At 36.6% G+C, this 14,202-nt stretch overlaps 1 protein-coding gene across 1 annotated transcript in view; it reads left to right on the top strand.

Moving 5' to 3' along the window:
- The first annotated feature begins 126 nt into the window (after positions 1 to 126).
- Positions 127 to 14,202, top strand: part of arhgap22a (Rho GTPase activating protein 22a) — a 24,259-nt gene continuing 10,183 nt past the window's right edge. Inside the window, exons 1-3 of the mRNA XM_016276908.1 lie at positions 127 to 292; positions 4,117 to 4,316; positions 6,619 to 6,706. Of these exons, the coding sequence (XP_016132394.1) occupies positions 250 to 292; positions 4,117 to 4,316; positions 6,619 to 6,706 (331 nt within the window). The 5' untranslated portion in view covers positions 127 to 249. The remainder of the gene's footprint in view (positions 293 to 4,116; positions 4,317 to 6,618; positions 6,707 to 14,202) is intronic.

Raw genomic sequence — 14,202 nt, 5'->3', positions numbered from 1 at the left:
CTGAGCGTGTGCAAGAGGTCTCTCTCCTCCAGCTGCCTCTGCATGATGAGGGTGGGAGGGGCCCAGGAAGCGTGCCGCTCAGTGCAGTGGGCCAGTGGGACATGAAAGGGGGGAGAGAGAGAGAGAGAGAAGGGAGGGAGGAAAACAGATGCTGTCCAGAGCAGGCGGAAGAGGTGCAACAGGGCGAGGCTCAGGAGGAGAGCAGAGTGCGGATCGCAACATGTGGATGGAGGACAGTGTTGCTCAGCTATGAACACCATGCTAAGTCCCAAGATTAGACAGTCCAGGAGAGGTAAGACCTTTAATTCTCACAGCATCAGTGTCCTACGTTCCTATCCGTAGCAACACCCTCTTCAGGCTGCATTAGCTGCGCTCAGTACCGGCTCCTGCTCCACTAGTCCGCTGATCTCACAGCTCAGTGATGGGCTGTATATCTCTGAGGCGCCATGGCAGTGATCCAATAGACTGGGCGGTTGCTTGGTAACATCTTTCAGCTTGATTAGTGGTTAATGAGTGTAAGTGGTCTTTGGCTTTGTGTCACACTCCTTAACCAGGAAGTCATGATTCGGATCCTGACACATGCTGATCGTGTCTGATATTTCATAGTGGAATTTTTTATACACTCTTAAAAATAAAGGTGTTTTTTGCAGCAATGTCATAAGAATGATTTTTGGGTTCCCCAAAGAACCGTTATTTTTTTCTTAGTGTGAACAACATTTTAATAAGAAGAATGTTTTTTTTTCACTATAAAAAACCTTTTGTAGAATGGAAATGTTCCATGATGTTAAAGGTTCTTCATGGAAACATCATTGCCAATGAAGAACCTTTATTTTCAAGAGTGTACAGTACATGATGCAGACAAGTCAAGAATAATTGTGAACATTATAATCCAATGCCATTTTTCTGTACATGAACTCTACTTGCATTCTATTCTTGGACTATGATGAATTGTAGTTTCGACGCTTAGAATCAAGGGACTTGCAGGTGTAATAAATCATAACAGCTGAATGTCAAACAGTTTCACCTACATGAGTAAAAGCCTGTAGCCTGCTATAACATCAGGGCTTATAGTGTAAATTAAATGTACATTCAGTATCTCATAAGTTTATTGATCAGATAACACTGTACAATAAGTTTTAATTAGTTAACGCATTAAGCGTCATGAACTATGTTAAGTTAATGTTAATTTCCACATATATTAATGGATTTTTAACAGTTGTATAAATAAAGTAATATGAATAGACAATAGTATATTTATAAATTAACATTATCCAATGAATGTTGCAATGAAGATACTTCATTGTTAGTTTATGATACCTATTGCATTAACTAATTGAACCTTATTGTACAATGTTACCATTGATCAATTCCATGCACAAAACAGGTGCAATATCATTTTTAAAGTTGAACTGATAACTGCATGGTTTTTCCTGATTATTTCTCCTGGAGAATAGGCTTGTCTGCTTCAGCATTAAAAGGCTATTTGTGGATTGATTTCTGCCTGCTGTGCAACATAAAGCAAATAGGAGCATTTGAAGTACACTGTCTGTCTGCTGGGCTCTGCATTTGTCATCTTGCATATGGATTGTGTCACTTTTGATGAGGGTATTGGGTTTGCTGTGTTTTAAGCGGCTGCAGCACATATTCCAGCACAGCAGGCTCAAAGACACTGCCAGGTTTCATTTGCCGACTGCTGTGATATTTCACTCTGAGTGTAGGAACATTAGGTGGACTGACAATCGCCTTTCAGTTTTGCGCTGCACTTATGCGGAATTAGTTATCAGGAAGTATGACAGGTAGATAGATAGCAGAATTATTTTATATTTAAATCTATTTAATATGATTTATTTTGATTGTCCTTTAATGTTACATTACATGTTAACATTCATTTAGAAAGTTCAGATGTTTTTAGACATAGTGGAGGTGGAAAAAATTAAGTCGTGATGGAACTATTTATTCACTTGCATTTTGCATAAATTTATTTTTTATGCCTACTGTAAACTACAAGATGGTTATAATAGAGCTGGATTAGTTGAACTATAAGGAATAATCCAAACCAATAGGAGCTACATAAAAATTCATTATTATTCTGTTCCTCATGCCATACTCAAGGTGTCCTCATAAAACATGTCTTGTACGAAACTCTATTACGGGGCTATTTTAAGCAGGATGATCATTTCAGACAGAGATTAATTGTTGATATTAATTCTTAATAATTTTTTAACAAGTCTTCAAATTCAGTACCAAAACCCTGAAAGAATATTTAAGGAACAGACACATAAAAAAGCTCTTTTGTCATTCCAAAAAATGAGTCTGAATAAAATATGCATGGGTCTGGTCAGACTTCCAGTATTTTTAGACTGAACATGTCACAGGAGCATAAAATCAGACAAATGAAGGAAAATTCTGATGTTGAACGTTCTGCCCGGTCGGCAACCTGTGTGTTATTGAGAGTTGGCCATTAGGTTTATGGGTAATAAGGATTTCTGGTCAGACTTCCAGTATTTTTAGACTGAACATGTCACAGGAGCATAAAATCAGACAAATGAAGGAAAATCTGATGTTGAACGTTCTGCCCGGTCGGCAACCTGTGTGTTATTGAGAGTTGGCCATTAGGTTTATGGGTAATAAGGATAAACACCTTTCTGTGTGTCCCTGGAGACTGTTGTTCAAAGGGCAAGATGATTTTAGGGGCTTTTCTCCCACCCTCCTTGTCCCATTTGTGCTCTCTCACTCTTTCTCTCTACGAGGCTGTGAGGTGTACATTAACACTGATGAGGCTTCCATTACTTACAGTGATTGAATCAGCAGCCCTTCATTCAGACGGAGAGACTGAGGAGCGGTCAGGTCATTGCTGTTATGCAGTACCTTTTCAACTCTGTAACACAGAAAAAAATGATATACTTGAGTTGTAATTTAAGGAAGTATAATTACAACTTGATTATTTACACAATGGCAAGAAAGTTAATAGGATAGAATGTAACAGGAGGGTACAAATGTTTAGTGAGGAACTGAGAATTCACTTCAGTGTTCGTCCACCAAAATTGACATCAGATCCTGGAGGATGATGTCACTGAGGAACTGGCTTGTGTTAGTTACAGTGATGTTAAAAAATCTAACAGAATGGAAACTGATATTGGAAATTTGATTATTAATTATATTAATGATATTCTAATATTTTTCCAATAAATTTGAAAAAACATTTCAGTTGAAGAAGGAACAAAATAAAATTAGATTTTTGTCTTAATATATTAAAATATAGTATATATTAGTATATAAATAAAGTATAATTGCAACAATTATTATTATTAGCATTAAAACATTAAATTGTCATTAAAATGAAAGTAATACAATTATTTAAAATTCATGTTCACTTCCTTGTGAAAATGTGTTAACATGAAAAGAAATTAATATGGTTTCCAATTTTTTTTATTTTTTATTTCATTTTAAATATAGAATTTTAATACATACTCTTAATATGAAAAAAGAACTGCATAGAGGGAATGTCCCAGCAACTGAAGGCCACTCTGATAAAGGCTAGAAAAAAAATCAGTCATGACTTGACAACTAAGATCAGTGGGACAAGAAAAAAAAGAGATGATCCAGAGTGATCCTAAACATGGCTGTATGAAGAAAGCTTGGGAGTGCACTCTCATGTTTACTGCTATCCTGCTGCTCTCAGCACACAGGAAAGTAAAGATTGATTTTTTCTCTTCCGACCCACAAGTATAAAGCAGCTGCTTGTGACACTAGGCATGCCTCTCAAAAACAGCTGCCCAATCTGATCTGCTTTGCTGTGGTTTGGGGTTGTCTCTGGTCAAAATAAGAGGAATTTAAATTCATGAATAAGCCCAAAAAATTGGCTTTTGCATTACCGAGAAGCCTGTCATAAGGCATGCATGATACATCTTGTTTTCAGCTGTGGTGGGCGAATTGCTTGCATTGCCAAATGCATCTATGCATTTTTATGTGTGTTTCTGTGTATATACTTGTCCAGACTAGTAAAGGCTAATTCGCTTGGTTTAGATGAGCAGAATGAGAATGTACTGTAAATGTGACATGAAATCTAACCTAACATGTTTGAATGTGTGTACGTGTTTGTGTTTACCTTTCCAGCCAGGTCTAAGAGCATGGTCATGGGGGAGCTCTCCCGCGGCTCCAGCAGGCCATCGTCCCCCAGCCTCCAAGACAGGGCGCTGAAAGCAGGCTGGCTTAAGAAACAGCGCAGCATCATGAAGAACTGGCAGCTGCGTTGGTTTGTGCTTAGAACTGACCAGCTCTACTTCTACAAAGATGAGGAGGAAACCAAACCACAGGTACAGTGGGCAAACGACAGAGCAACCTGAGAACAAAAATAAAGACAGGTTATTTATTATTATATCATTTATCTGGAATATAAGATTGTCTTTCAGCCACATTAATCAAAATAAAATCTGGCCCTGTTGTGTCTAAACAAGATGACAGTTAATGTTGTAAAAATAGGTTAAAAATAATAGACCTTGACTTTTTCACATCTGATCAATAACTCTATCTCTAAAAAAATCAATATGTCATTTATCTTAATGATTTAAGCATTGATTGTGAGAAAACTAATGACGTCACTGTTTTCAAGTTGAACCCCTCAACCCACCGTATACGCCATCTACAGGTTATTGGGCTCAACCTGAATCAATGGGAGAGACAAAACTGCATTCATTCAGGCAGTTATGAATTTCATTGCATTAGCTATATGATGTTAGGAACCACTGTATGTTCATGTTATAAACATATACACTTTTAAATGACCATTACCATTTAACAACTTTTTAAAAATTAATACTTCTATCCATCAAGGATGCATTAAACTGATCAAAAGTGACAGTAAAATAATTTATAATGTCACAAAAGGTTTCGGTTTTTAAAGAATGCTGTTCTTTTGAACTTCAATTCATCAAAGAATCCTGAAAAAAACAATTATTACAAAAATGTATTACTTTTTCCAAAAAATATTAAGCAGCAAAAGCATAATCAATGTTTTGTGAGCACCAAATATTATAATGATTTCTCATAGGGTTAATGTGACACTGAAAAGTGTATTACTGGAATATATTAATGTACCAAATGAAATAAAATAACTATATTTAAAAAAATAATACAACAGAAAACAGTTATTTTAAATTGTTAAAATATTTAATAATGTTAATGCATTTTTGATCCAATAAATTCAGCTTTAGTAAGCATAAGAGATTTACTCATTTAAAAACTTAAATATTTAAATATTAAAAACATAAAATTAAAATTGTGACTCTATGCACAAATTTGCACAAAATATTAAACAACACAAATGTAAACAATATTGATCAAATTGCTCTTTTATTTATAAAATAAATAACATACTGTCATTTTCAGCTCCTGTAAAATTCCCCCTTTTTCCCCTTTTGCTGTTCATGTATAATTTTTGTTAAAAAATTTGGAGTATACAGTATATATATATATAATATATAAATAAAGAAATAAATATGCTAGTGATTCATTGTCCACTGTCAGCAAAGCTTTGGGAACACAGCTATATCCTCCTCAGTGTCTCCATTACACCAGAATGACATCAGCATGCTCTTAGCCTGACAAACTAATTTGGAAACAGCTTGGCTGTAGTGTAAGTCAAAGCATTTAGCAGATACAGAGCTGCCGACCTGTGACCCCTAATGCAGCATGACTTTCTTCAGCATATACGGCCGACTCTGGCTCAATAAAGAAATAAATATGCTAGTGATTCATTGTCCACTGTCAGCAAAGCTTTGGGAACACAGCTATATCCTCCTCAGTGTCTCCATTACACCAGAATGACATCAGCATGCTGTTAGCCTGACAAACTAATTTGGAAACAGCTTGGCTGTAGTGTAAGTCAAAGCATTTAGCAGATACAGAGCTGCCGACCTGTGACCCCTAATGCAGCATGACTTTCTTCAGCATATACGGCCGACTCTGGCTCATCCATCCTTCAACTGGTATTATTCTCCTCTGGAGCCTGTAAACTCCCTGTAATGCTTCTGCTCTCTTTTTCCACCCCCACCCCATCTCCATCCCAGCTAAATTCAATCTCTGCTGCAGAAATGTGCCCAGCTTGCATTTGAGTGAGTAACCCTATAAGCATTTACCCTTATCAATGCAACCCTCTGAAATTTAATTTAACTGCAGCTGAATGGCAGAGAGGAATTTTAGTCGAGCGATGAGAACTTGCATCGCTGCGTTAATGCTGGGGCAGCGAAGAATGGAGGATGAGTTAAAGGAGGCTGGTGCATAATTTATCATTTGACTGTGGTTGGGTCTAATTATGCATGACTCAGCATTGCTGATTACAGCGTAAAATTGGGCCATGCACACAACAGTGAACTATAATCCCACACTGCCTTATCTGCCCTGAAGGTGAGCCCCTGTAGGCGCTTATTAGCACCACAAATCAATAATCAAATTACAATAGCCTAATGGAACACTAATCTCCAGTTATCCATGAAGAGAAATTGTTCATTTACAACATCTTAAAATGATGTAAAACTGTTCGGAATGAACACAAATTGTTCTAAAAAGTGCCCTTGCTTTCACTGTTTAAAGCAATCTTTTCTTTCTTTTTCCCTCCAGGGATGTTTCCCGTTGCAGGGTAGTCAAGTCAACGAGCTGACAGCCAATCCTGATGAACCTGGGCGGCATCTTTTTGAAATAGTTCCAGGTAGGAGATAATTAAATTTACCAGAATCTTCTGTGGTCTGATTTAATAAAGCGTTTAAAGGCTTGTGGCATCAAGCATAATCTAGCTGTGCATGTTTTATTTTATATTCTTACTTATACTCTTCATCCTACTTGTCACTCAAGGAGGAATATAATGATAAAGCAAGAAAACAAATAAGGCACTGTGTTTGCAGGCTCTGAGCAGTGGCTTGCATATTGTTACTGATGAAATACAGCTTCCTCATTACCAGAGTTAATCACTAGAGGGCATTAGGTGTCCTCTGAGGATACATGAAGGACATTTGTGAAGACTAAAATCCATTCATGTGCAAAACGCTGACCACCTACAGTAAGGTCCAAAAGTCTGAGACCTTATTGAAAATTCTGATTTGTTTTCGTTAAACCTTGTGATAAAATCATTTAAAAAAATTAAATTGAAAAATGTATGACACAAAAAAAGGAAATATATAAGTGTTGCTTTCATTAGGCAAAAGGGAAACGTACACAATATCCTGAAATTACCATTTATTTGTCATTTAGTTATGCGGATAATATAATGTATTTTAATGCATCACTACCTTTTTTTTAGTAGATTCGAAAAAAATAAAATTTTTGGTAACACTACAATAAGGGTTCCATTAATTAACATTAGTTATCTACATTACAAAAGTTGTAAATATTATTTAATGGACCTGAGCTAACATGAATTAACAATAAACAAATGCATTCTTATTAGCTAATGTTAACAAAGATTAGTAAATATTAGTAAACAAATGTATTACTCATTGGTAATTAATATTAGTTAATACATTTAGTTACGTTTACTAATAGGACCTTATTGTAAAGTGTTACCCAAATTTCACCAGTGGTCTCCACTAGTCGATCCTTCTGTTTGGAGGTCATATGTATCAAATGGTACCTTTATAATTACCCACAATGTAAAGTTATTGTTGAGTCGTTCATCTGGTTTATCTATTTAGTTTTCATTTAATTAGTTTTGGAGTGTCGCATATCAGGAATAATATACGATTAGCCTGAATTCCTCATTCAAAGCAAACAATCCACTATTGTTGTGTCACATGGGTCATGCTAGATGCAGCAGTATGTTCCTGTGGGACAGATTCTGCTGAAGCATCTATTGTTTACATGTACTCTGGGAACCTCCACATATCACATCATTCTGCACAGCCTGACCCAGCATCTCATAAACAAAGGACACGACCTTAGCTGACCTTGAATTCAGTATGGAGTGTCAGGCTAACATGAGCTGTTGCAGGTGGTCCTTGATTTAAAATAAAGTCTAAATGGGTGAAACTGATACACATTTGCCTGTGTGGTCCACAGTAGTGACACATGCTTAATGAGACCTTCAGGATGCATTTAGTGACACAGCTGCTTGTGTTGAAACCACTGAAAGCAATCATTAACTGTCAATATTAGAAAATCTTATACACTCTAAGTATTTTGAAGCACGACAGCTGGACTTTTTATCTCCATGTATATGTGGTCCTACCGGTCAGGTTTTTTTATTCCCATCCTATGCAGAAATGCTATATAAAAATCTGTTTGCATTATGAAACTCGTCCACTACAGTCACGTTTTTATAGCTTTGGTGATGTTATAGTGAAATGCTGTTGTCTTTTTACAGTGACACATGCTTAATGAGACCTTCAGGATGCATTTAGTGACACAGCTGCTTGTGTTGAAACCACTGAAAGCAATCATTAACTGTCAATATTAGAAAATCTTATACACTCTAAGTATTTTGAAGCATGACAGCTGGACTTTTTATCTCCATGTATATGTGGTCCTACCGGTCAGGTTTTCTGAAAATCTGTTTGCATTATGAAACTCGTCCACTACAGTCACGTTTTTATAGCTTTGGTGATGTTATAGTGAAATGCTGTTGTCTTTTTACTGGGATATTTTATTTAGGTGCTTAGCAACGCTCAGACTCTCTCCCGTCTTTGTCATAAAATGACTGATGAGAGAATTCTTTCATTTACAACAAGTAAATATCACAAGCTGTTGCTACAGCAGTCAAACCTGAGCATAAAAGTTCAACCTACACAAACACGTGGCTTCACTTGGCATTCAGGACTGAGGTGTCTGTATTCTTTCCTGAGACTTTAATACTTTAATTTCATGCTGAAGCAAAATCTAAGCATGAACAAGTACATTATGGAATGAAAGGTAAAAAGAGAAAATTAATAAATCATTAACCATTACCACCATTCAAAAGTTTTAAGTACAATGAAAGTAAAAATGTGTAATGTTACATATTATTACTAATTTAAATAAATGCTGTTCATTTGAACTTTCTGTTCATCAAATAATACTGTTTTTTACAAACATATCAAACAGTGCAACAGTTTTTAATATGAATAATAAGAAGAAATGTTTCTTGAGCACCAAATCAGAATGTTTTCTGAAGGATCATGCGACTGAAAATTCAGCTTTGCATCACAGGAATAAAATACATTTTAAAATATAATAAAATAGACAATAGTTCATTTGAATAAACAAGTCATAATATTTTTAAATATTATGGTAACACTTTAGATTTGGGACCAATTATCACTATTAACTAGTTGCTTATTAGCATGTACTGTATATTATTAGCATGGTGGCTGTTTATTAGTATGTATAAAGCACATAATAATGCCTTATTCTGCGTGACCATATTTTAGATCCCTTAATCCTTCCCCATACCTAAATTTAACAACTACCTTACTAACTATTAATAAGCAGTAAATTAGGAGTTTATTGAGGCAAAAGTAATAGCTAATAGTTAGTTAATAGTGAGAATTGGCCCCCAAACTAAAGAGTGACCTATATAACTGATTTTACTGTATTTTTTCAAACGTATTGACATTGTAAATTCATACTTACACTGTCATGCTTGAAAATTACACTTTTTCTTTTACTTTTTATGTAAAAATTAAAACTGATTAGTCATTAATTGTTTGGCATGAAGAGTGGACACAAAAACCTCTGATGTGTCTTGGTGGTCTTGCATCCAAGATTATTGAAATTAAGATTAAGTCAATAAAGGCTAAATCCCTTGTCTCTGAGAGTCTTGGGAGTTAGAGAAAGAATAGCTCTTAAAAATAGGCCAAACAAAAGGCAAGTCTTAGCAACTTCTGCTGAGAATGAAGCATGCAGTAGTTGTTGAGATTCTGCGCTGGCCTTCATTTATGTATTTTTCTTTCATTCTGTACTACATACATTATTATTGTCACCCCTATAATCCTTTTGCAAGGTGGACAATGTGAGCTTCTGCATATAATGGTGTTTTGTTAAGTACACCAAACTAAACCTGCTTTCCATAAGTCCTGGTCTTTTTATATCAGTCACTCAAACAATGGCTCTATTTACGCTTGCTCTCGACACAAAAGCACGACTGCAGACTGGAGTAGGGAGGTCTGATCCGAGCATGTCCTTACAGCTGACAGAAGCACTACGCTCTGTCTGTGAAGATTGCAGTTTGGTACATTTAAAGCTCTGATCTAAAGCCTTCTGGCAATGAGCAATAAAAGCATCTGTGTAACACACAAAGCCCCTTGTGGTCTTCGAAATGTCTTCAAAGAGGGGAAGTTTTAATTAATAATCTGTTAGATTTAATAGGGGGAAAGATCCAGGCAACATGCAGAGATTTGTGCATCAGGCTTGCAGAAATGTTCAACCGGCCCCCCCGTGAGAAGACACATCAACCCCCCAACCACACACACACAGATTGATTAGCTGGGTCTGTTTGTGTTTGGGGGGGGGGGGGTTGCAGTGTTTGGCAAAGATGAGCACTGTGGTGGCTCCGCTCATGAGGGTGAGCGAGGGCGAGTCTGACAGACCAGGGGGGCGGGGAAGAAAAAGGTTGAAGAAAAGAGAACACAACAACTCTTTTTTTAATGAATGAATGAAGCAGACGGAGGACTTGTTTTTCGGGTTTCTGGCGGTGATGGTACTGTGGGGTTCTTTGCGCTCTCTCTTTCACTCTTTTTTCTCTTCTATTCTGTCTATCTTTCTCCGTCCCATGCACACTTTTTTTCCTCTCCTTTCTCTGTTTTCTCTCCCTCAATCGCACACCCCTGGCACACAGCTATGTTGCATATTCACCTTCCAGGAGGGCCAGAGATGTAACTAACATGGCACAGCTGTAGCGCTGCCCTCTTTGGCGCCCGCGTGCCAACATGGGGCTCGGTTGCCGCAAGCAGCAGGAGCACCGATCTGTTCATGCTAAGGGTAAGGATACACTTTCCACATAAAGACGGCAAATTGTATGGATCGATAGGTGAGATTTACCGTGGTGAAAGTACAGTACGGTGTTTATAGCAGGATAGGAATTTATGGGCGATGGGAGTTTTGTTTTTTAACCTGTAAATCATCTATGTTGGATCCAGCTGTGGGTTGTAAGGACTGTAACATCTGGAGTGTCAAATGCATGAAAAAGATCCAGGAAGCTGTGGCTTTGTGAGCCGTGTATTTTTGGAACAGGCTGTGAGGAGTGGAGCTGCTGCTGCTGGTGAGGTAGTCTTGCATGAATGTGAGGGCCTGTAATTTTGCCTGAACTATGCTGAAAGGTGTTCGTCTGCTCTCTGATCTGAAACTGACACTTTAACCCTTTCCTTGCTCATTTTGATTCACATTTCGTATGAAGTTCCAGTGATGGAACAATACAGATCTTTCTTTCTGATATTCTGTTATACTGATGTGCATTTACAGATGTCATGATCTCATGCAGCAGTTCCCAACCAGGACAACCACTATTCCTTATGGTGTACTCGAGTAGTTTCCAGGAGGTGCTTTTTAAACAAAACATTACAAAGAACATTACAAACTTTACAAAAACTTTACAAAGAAACTCTGGGGCTATCAAAAGGTTTTGTAATTAACACATAACACATTTACTTTCTTTGTAAAGAAATAATTTAAAATAATATGAAATAAAACAAGCCTTTAATCTGTGCGGAAGATATATGAATACACTGACTTGGGGTCAAGTAAGAATTTTTCATGCGTTTGAAAGAAGTCTCTTATGCTCGCCAAGGCTGCATTTATTTTATAAAAAATACAGTAAAAACATTAATATTGTAAAATGTTACTACAATTAAAAATAACTAAATTTGAATATATATTAAAATAATGTATTCCTGTGATATCAAAGCTGAATTTTTCATGCTGTTCTTTTGAAAAACAATTGTGCTGCTTTTTTAGGATTCTTTGACAAATAGTTCAAAAGAACGGAATATATTTGAAATAGAAATCAGATGCTGTAGAATCACATAATAAATGTCTTTACTGCCACTTTTGATCAATTTAATGCATTCTGTTGAATAAAAGTATTAATTTCTTTTAACAAATCTTACTGACACCAAACTTTTTCAATGGTATGAGTACAGTATATGTACTTGCTCTGTACTTGTTTCACTCACATTTTCCCCCCACAATATATATCACTATTTTTATGTTTTTTTTTCCCCATTTGATGTCTTGGCCAATCAAACCATAATCAAACTAAATGATAATGATAATGCTAAATGATATCCAGTACAAATTAGATACAAAGAACACTATTTTATGTTAATGAAGGGGTACTTCTGCTTCACTTTTTTGTACACAAGACAAAAATGGTCACAAAAGTTCAGAATAATCCTTGCATCTATCTACAAAAACCTTTCAGTTGTGAAAACCTGGCTCAAGCGATCTATCACATTCTGAAACCATTAAACTGAAAACTAAAACCACACCATAAAACATATAATTGAGAAGACAAAGGGTCTAAATTCCTGCCCTAAATATGTCTTGCTAAAGTGAATTTTACAAAGCTAGCAATATATATACATCTTTCTGTGTTTCCTTTTGTATTATGGCAAATCGTTAGGTTGATACACTAAAGCACATTTTTTATTTGACGTAATTCTCTTCTGTGATACAGTGCCGATTCTCAGGAATGGCTGTCAGAATATAAGGAAGCCATTGGGGGTCAGCTGATTTTATGACACTGGGAGTCGTGGGGGCCCATCAGGAGAACAGAGACTCACCACGGAGCAGCTCTCATCTGCAATAATCAGAACCAGAGACAGCAGCCCCACAGAGAGAGCTAAACCAACGGGACTGATAAGAGTTTCCAAATGGTAGATGTTTAGAGGATGTTGGTTTTGTGGAAAAGATTTAGTTTTAGCATAATCACCAAGAATTTAAACACAATTGATACACATTATGTTAGCAATTAGCAGTTAGCTAGATTATTCCAACAAAGTGGACTTGTAGAAGATGAGCATGTGTCTGTGACCACTCTAAACTAGATTCAATCAATTCTGAATGATCTAGATTCAGACTTTGTGTTTCTGAAAAGAATGTCAGGCAACAACTAGAAAAAAGAAAGGTTGTTAGACTGAAAATGCTGGCTTGACAAATTCTTGTCTGGAAGTGAGTTTCAAGGTCTTGTGTAGTTTAACTATATGAGACATTAAATGAGATACAGCATTAAAGGTATGTAAGCTGTTTAGGTGCTTTCGAATGGTTTCTAGGCAGTTACTAGGGCATTTCTGTGTGCTTGCTGGGGTGTTCTTGTTGGTTATGCTCGTTATGAAGTGGTTCCTATGTTTTTTTATTATATACTACAGAGAGAGAGACAGTTAGCCAGACATATGTTATTATATACATACAGTGGTGTGAAAAAGTGTTGGCCCCCTTCCTGTTTTTGAAATTTTTTGCATATTTGTCACACTTAAAGATTTAGATCATCAAACAAATTTGAATATTACACAAAGATAATGCAAGTAAATACAAAATGCAGTTTTTAAATTATTATTTATTTTATTAAGGGAAAAAAGCTGTCCAAACCTGCCTGGCCCTACGTGAAAAAGTAATTTCCCCCTAAATCTAATAACTGGTTGTGCCACGCTTTGCAGCAACAACTGCAATCAAGTGTTTGCGATAACTGGCAATGAGTCTTTCACATCACTGTGGAGGAATTTTGGCCCACTCTTCATTGCAGAATTGTTTTAATTCAGCCACATTGGAGGGTTTTCGAGCATGAATGGACCGTTTAAGCATCTCAATCGGATTTAAGTCCGGACTTTGATTTGGCCACTCCAAAACCTTAATTTAGTTTTTCTTGAGCCATTCAAAGGTGGACTTGCTGGTGTCTTTGGGATCATTGTCCTGCTACATAACCCAAGTGCGCTTGAGCTTGAGGTCACAAACTGATGGCTGGACATTCTCCTTCAGGATTTTCTGATAGAGTGCAGAATTCATGGTTCCGTCAATTAAGTTGTCCAGGTCCTGAAGCTGCAAAGCAGCCCCAGATCATCACACTACCACCACCATGTTTGACTGTTGGTATGATGTTCTTTTTATGAAATGCTGTGTTGGTTTTACGCCAGATGTAATGGGACACACACCTTCAAAAAAGTCTAACTTTTGTCTCATCAGTCCACAGAATATTTGCCCAATAGTCTTGGGGATAATCAAGATATTTTTTGGCAAATGAGAGAC

Source organism: Sinocyclocheilus grahami, unplaced genomic scaffold (genome assembly GCF_001515645.1).
Source record: "Sinocyclocheilus grahami isolate Dianchi unplaced genomic scaffold, SAMN03320097.WGS_v1.1 scaffold106.1, whole genome shotgun sequence".
Taxonomy (NCBI): Eukaryota; Metazoa; Chordata; class Actinopteri; order Cypriniformes; family Cyprinidae; genus Sinocyclocheilus; species Sinocyclocheilus grahami.
This window is presented reverse-complemented; position numbering and strand designations above follow the sequence as displayed.